The sequence below is a fragment of the Cheilinus undulatus genome, linkage group 4 (genome assembly GCF_018320785.1).
Source record: "Cheilinus undulatus linkage group 4, ASM1832078v1, whole genome shotgun sequence".
NCBI lineage: Eukaryota > Metazoa > Chordata > Actinopteri > Labriformes > Labridae > Cheilinus > Cheilinus undulatus.
In genome coordinates this window covers 26,660,258-26,665,828 of record NC_054868.1, presented here as the reverse complement: position 1 = coordinate 26,665,828, position 5,571 = coordinate 26,660,258, and the positions used below count along the sequence as shown (strand labels likewise).

General features: G+C 38.6%; 1 protein-coding gene across 1 annotated transcript in view; it reads right to left on the bottom strand.

Moving 5' to 3' along the window:
* Positions 1–334: 334 nt before the first annotated feature.
* The window catches only part of LOC121507902 (sialic acid synthase-like), a 13,015-nt gene continuing 7,778 nt past the window's right edge, over positions 335–5,571 (bottom strand). The window contains exons 4-6 of the mRNA XM_041784286.1: positions 5,370–5,524; positions 3,415–3,681; positions 335–1,133 (exon numbers count right to left, since the gene is read on the bottom strand). Of these exons, the coding sequence (XP_041640220.1) occupies positions 924–1,133; positions 3,415–3,681; positions 5,370–5,524 (632 nt within the window). The 3' untranslated portion in view covers positions 335–923. The remainder of the gene's footprint in view (positions 1,134–3,414; positions 3,682–5,369; positions 5,525–5,571) is intronic.

Sequence of the window (5,571 nt, the reverse complement as noted above, 5' to 3'; positions counted from 1 at the left end):
CACTGTGTGGCCATCCTAACCCGACTCAAGTACATCAAAACATAACAAAATGAATTTACTTTTACTGGCTTGTTTTTGCTTTGAATATCATTTATAGTTTTGAGGGAATTCAAAACAAAATATTGGGATCTTCTTAAATTGAAAACAGGGTAACTACACCATAGGTATGGCTAGCAATGTGGGTCTAAAACATTCAATCATTTAAATCATAGAAACATAAGAGTGCCAATTCTTAAACAAGGCAATGTCACAAATAACACAACATTATATTATTCATCTAATTCCTGCAAGCTCTGGCAAAACACACAAGCTCTATAACAGAGACAAGGAAATTAAAAGATTTAGATTTTGAAAATATTTTATTCTGAGGTATCTTCTGCTGAGTACATCTGACACTTCAGATTCCCATGATGATCCCAAATGATTAGGATTATAAATGTGTCTTTACATCCTTCAACCTAAAAACACATTTGTAGGGCACTGTAAGTAGCTGCACACAGACAGATAACAAAATGCTCCATGGAACAATAAGAGGAGGTTGACTGTCCAAGAGCCTCTGAGATCTCAATCTTGTGTTCTGAGATGTATGGTAGCAGCTTAAGGTTTTCTATATTTATTGAACCACCTCAGTGCAGGCCAAAACTATAGTGCAAATTATGTTCCATTTAAGTACAAAACTACCACTTCAGTCTCATGTGGTAAGAACATGGGGGTTTAACAAAGAGCTTGGTTGCAAAAAAATCTAAGGCCTCGTTATGAGAATGTAAAATATTTTTGGCATCGGTGAAAGAAGGGGAAAATCAGATAATTGAGAAGCCGTTTTTTAAGCGAAGCTGTGATTCAGAGAAACAAGATTTGATTATATTATCAAATATTCTCTTATATTAACCCCTTTTCACCCGTTGAATAATTCTCTGACTTTCTCAGCACTTGGCCTTCTTGCCGTATTCGTCAACAAGCTCTGGCGTGACGCTCTGGTCCTCCTCCACATCCTCAGTCACCTTCTTTCCAATCAGCTCGTAGATGTCCTCAGCTCGGACACCCATGGGCTCTGCCACCTTCACTGTCAGCATGTCAAGAGTCAGGATAGTTCCTTTGGGGATACTGGCATTGGCCACCACTGACTTACCCAGCTGGAAGAAAAGAAAAATTTAGACATTACAGTGTGACACTTTCATTTAGCATACACTTCTGTCTGTACATCTGAACAAAGTCCAACACAAACAAGCCTTTAGTAGGTGCCACAGACTGCACAGGGTGTACAGAATCATGTTTTTTAAACTGTATTATTGTTGATATAATTATCAGCAAAACAAACTAAAAATCAACATCATCATCATCATCAAGACCACTGTCATCAACATCATAACTTCCTTGCACAAAACTAATTAAGGGTTGTTCATTAAGAGCTGGGGCTAAACCTTCTAAACCAAACCAAATTTGGTTGGGTAAATTATTTTACCTCTCAGGACAACAGAGAGGAGTTGAGAGGGGTCTGGCTGCTGATGCAGATCTCAGACACCCCCTCTTGCAGAACACTACAGTGAGACACTGAAGCTAATACTAGCTATGTAATAAATGTTTCTATATAAGCCAATGTAACTATGCTAGCCTTAGCTTAAGCAACATGAACTTTAGCAAGTGTAGCAAAAGCTAACACAGCTACATCAGCTATGAAGTTAACATAGCTACATTAGCTATGTAGCTAATGTAACTAACATAGCTTTGTTAGCTTCAGCTGTACCGTTCACATTGCTAATGTAAAATCATCAGCTGCATTAGAGTGCTTTTATGGAGGATGTGCTTTTTTCCTGTGGGCAGACCGTTTAGTCAGGTGTGGTAAAAGTTTTGTAGTAAGTTTTTGCAGGGTACATTTTTTACTTTTACAGTAAAGTCTGGTAATTCAAAAGAGGAGAAGAATCTGAGGGCTCTGTTGTGACAGGGGTACCAGGCACCTTTTACTTGTAGACCTGCATCAGGTATTCCCAGTAGGCAGGGATCATTTTTTTGTGTTCTGCAAACAACAGGTAGGGTTTTGAATTTGATGCAGGCTGGAACTGGAAGCCAGTGAAGAAAGAGGAACAGCAGAGTGACGTTCTGTTTTGGGTTGCTTAAAGACCAGGTGTACCACTGTGTTCTGGATTATTGGCAGAGGTTTAAGTGTGCATAAAGGGAGTCCTGTTTAGGTTGCTGTAGGTGACGAGCTCTGTCAGGTAGGATCTGATCCTCTTGTTGTTGTAAAGGGAAAATTGGCATGACTGAGCGATCAAGCCCACATGAACATTACGACATTTAGATTCCAGACAGAGTTAGTGGGCATGAGTTTGTTTGATCCACATTCTTTTGTGGTTGTATGGAGGGACTAGATCAGATGATTCTAATTCAAACAACTTTATTTATCCCAAAAGGGAATTTTGAGGTTGTCATAGGCTGTGATATAAAGTCTTGAACAGGTCTGTTCATTGAGAAATATTACAATGACATGATGAGACTCAAGCCAAGACACCTGTGTCATCTGCTGAGAATGACAGGAAGAGCAGGGTATCATCTGCAGTGATACGAGAAACTGTGGGAGTGGATAATTACAGGATAGCATAGTCAGAAAGCAGATGAAGAAAACTGTTAAAACAAGGACAACATCAGCTCATGCATATGCATAAATTCAGAGACCTGATTAAAGATTGTACACTTAAGGATTTTTGACAGGAAAGGCAGAAGTGAAACAAGCATGGTATTTTCAACCTCGCTGACATGAGGGTGGGTTTTTGAGCAGTAGGATGACAGGGCATGCTGAACACAGAGGGAAAAAACAATTATTGACAAAGAGAAATTGATGTTATGTGTTACTGCATGGTTGATTGTAGGCAAAATGGTCTGTAGGAGGTTTTAAGGTATCAGATCCTGTGGACAGCTAGTGGGTCCTGAGTGGAAAGAATGAGCTGGCTGGCGGCAGCAAGCTGAGTTGGTCAGACTCAGAGAATTGGTAGAGACCTTCTCAGTAAGGTATGAGGTGAACATGTCTGGAGTCAGCATGGTCAAGGGTTTAGGACTCAGTGGAAAGGAGAGTGAGTAAAATGCCCAAAACAGTTTACATCTATCTTTTGATGGACTCAGCTACTCCTTGCTGCCCTGAGACCTGCCCTCTTCTATTTGTTGACCACAGAGTGCCAGAGGCTATGAGGGTTTTTAAGAGGAAGTTTTGACACCAGAGGGCATAGCTTGTCTAGACAGGAGACTAGAGGCAGAGTGTATCTATAGCCTCATTAACAGAGTATTCTTGCAATTGTTGAGAATAATAGCCCATATGCCACTTTAAGGATTTCTAAAAGTGAAACAGTATCTCCTTCTAATACAAAAACAATAGTATTCAACCAGCATTTCTGTTTATTTTATTACAAAGAGAGGGTACCACACCTTATCATGGCACGGCTTTTCACAGGGTAACATCTGTTTGAGGCTGCTTCCCATGGCCCGCTCAACCAGCCGGACACTACGAACCAGCTCTTTAAGCTCAGCAGGTTCCAGAGAGGCTTCATGATCGCTTCCTTTCCACGTCTTGTCCAAGGTTACGTGACGTTCAAGGACCTTTGCCCCCAGGGCTACTGCCGCAATTGAAATATAGACCCCGGACTCATGGCCGGAATATCCTATAGGAATATCTGGAAACTCCTTCTGGTATTCCTGCAAGAGACAAGTGACTAGGGTAAGTGTCACTGTTGCTGAAATATTTTGACATCTTGGGAAACTACAGGATTTATGACCAGGGGATGCACCTGTACCGATTCCAGACCAAGTATGAGAACTTACATTTGGGTACTCACTCACTAAAACTAAATAAATAACTAAGACTAAAATGTAGAAATTGTTTTAGTTAACTGAAACTAGATAAAAACTAAGCTTTACAAAAAAGAAAACTAATTCAAATGTTACTGTGTGCTGACAAAACTAACTAAAATAAAATAATTAGGGACAAAATCTCCACAGTTTTTGTCTTTGACAGCAGCAGACTGACTGACATGTTCATCTAAGTCAGAAGAATTTAAAATGGTCTGCTTTGATTGAAGAAGACTTCACACAATGGTCATTTTAAGTCTTGAGTTGTGTTCAAACACAGCCTTAAATAAATAAAATGAAAAGTGAAGTGTAGCCTAGTTGAACGTGTTTAAAAGTGTGTGGTGTTTACTTTTTAGGCCCCTTTGTGTCTCACCCCTGAAAAGTATCTGAAAAAACAACACTAAAACTTAGAAAAACCAAACAAAATGAAGCTTTAAAAAAATATATAAAATAAACTAAACCAACAGCAGTAAATTCTAATAAAAACCGTACTGAAATTGAAAACACAGAGTGAAAAAAAAAGAAAACTAATAAAAAATCCAAAACATATATAAAACTGTTGTCTGTAATCTGTTATTGGAAAAAAATGCTCCATTTTGCTTTCCGTTTTGTCATCACACACAGAAACTGTAGTGGTTTATGCACAGTTTCTGTTTCTCTCATACCTCCTACTGCTGTGCTGTGTACACAGTCTTTAAGAGGAGAGATCATCATAGTGAAGTGAGAAGTTCAAAAGCTTATGTTGCATTATTCTACACAGAGTTACACACAATCTTTGCTTAGCTCTGCATGGCTGTGCTCAGTTTATTTTAAAAGTGTAACCACTTTACAGAGCTACAAGGGTCATCACATCTGTTATTCTATTATTAGGTTGCATTGAAACACATTATGGACAGTAAACAAAGATATAGATTGACATTGAGTCCACATATTCAATGGCAGATGTACAGTAGGCTGTGTGCTGTTTTGTAACTGTCATGTGGAACAACTAGTTCAAGGGCTTTACTAACTATTATGGTAACGTTAAAGTTTATTAATGCATTACTTTCTTCAGTAGGTAGTGCAGTGGCTAGTAAGTATTAAATGAAATGCTGCCAAACATTAAGCACAGTGAAGGGTAGGAGAGACTGGGCAACACTGGGTATTTGTTTATTAACTGATTATTCATTGGGTTTAATCAATTGGGATATTCTACATTTTAGGCGTATTTTTAAGATGAATGCTTTAACAATAAATAGCTGTAGGAAACATTCAATTTAGTCAAATACTTTTAGGATCAAGTCCTAAAGGGCAAACAAGTAAAGTTATTTAAACAATGAATTACCATGGTTGAACTAATCTATCTCCAAAAGCATGTGTATAGCTGCTGGAAATTAAACATTTTGCATCCATCTGTCGGTAAACTTTGAATGTTGTTTAGAAAAATGGTTCATCCCAAAATGGCTAGCTGAAAAAGGTTTGTTTCAAACATTGTAAGACATTATTTAAATCCTAAAAACATAATATTTACAAGTAATATCATGATTTTATCTCACCGTTATCACTCTGAGGTTGACATCTTCAGCTTCAAGAGGGTAGGCACTGGTACATTGCAGGATGGCAAAGTTCGGATTGTATTTCTTCACTGTTTTGTAGACCTGTCTCATCGTCTCCATTGACTGCATCCCACTGGACACTATCATGGGCCGTCCTGAAACAAACAAGAGGCCAAAATCAACATCATGACTAACTGAGCTC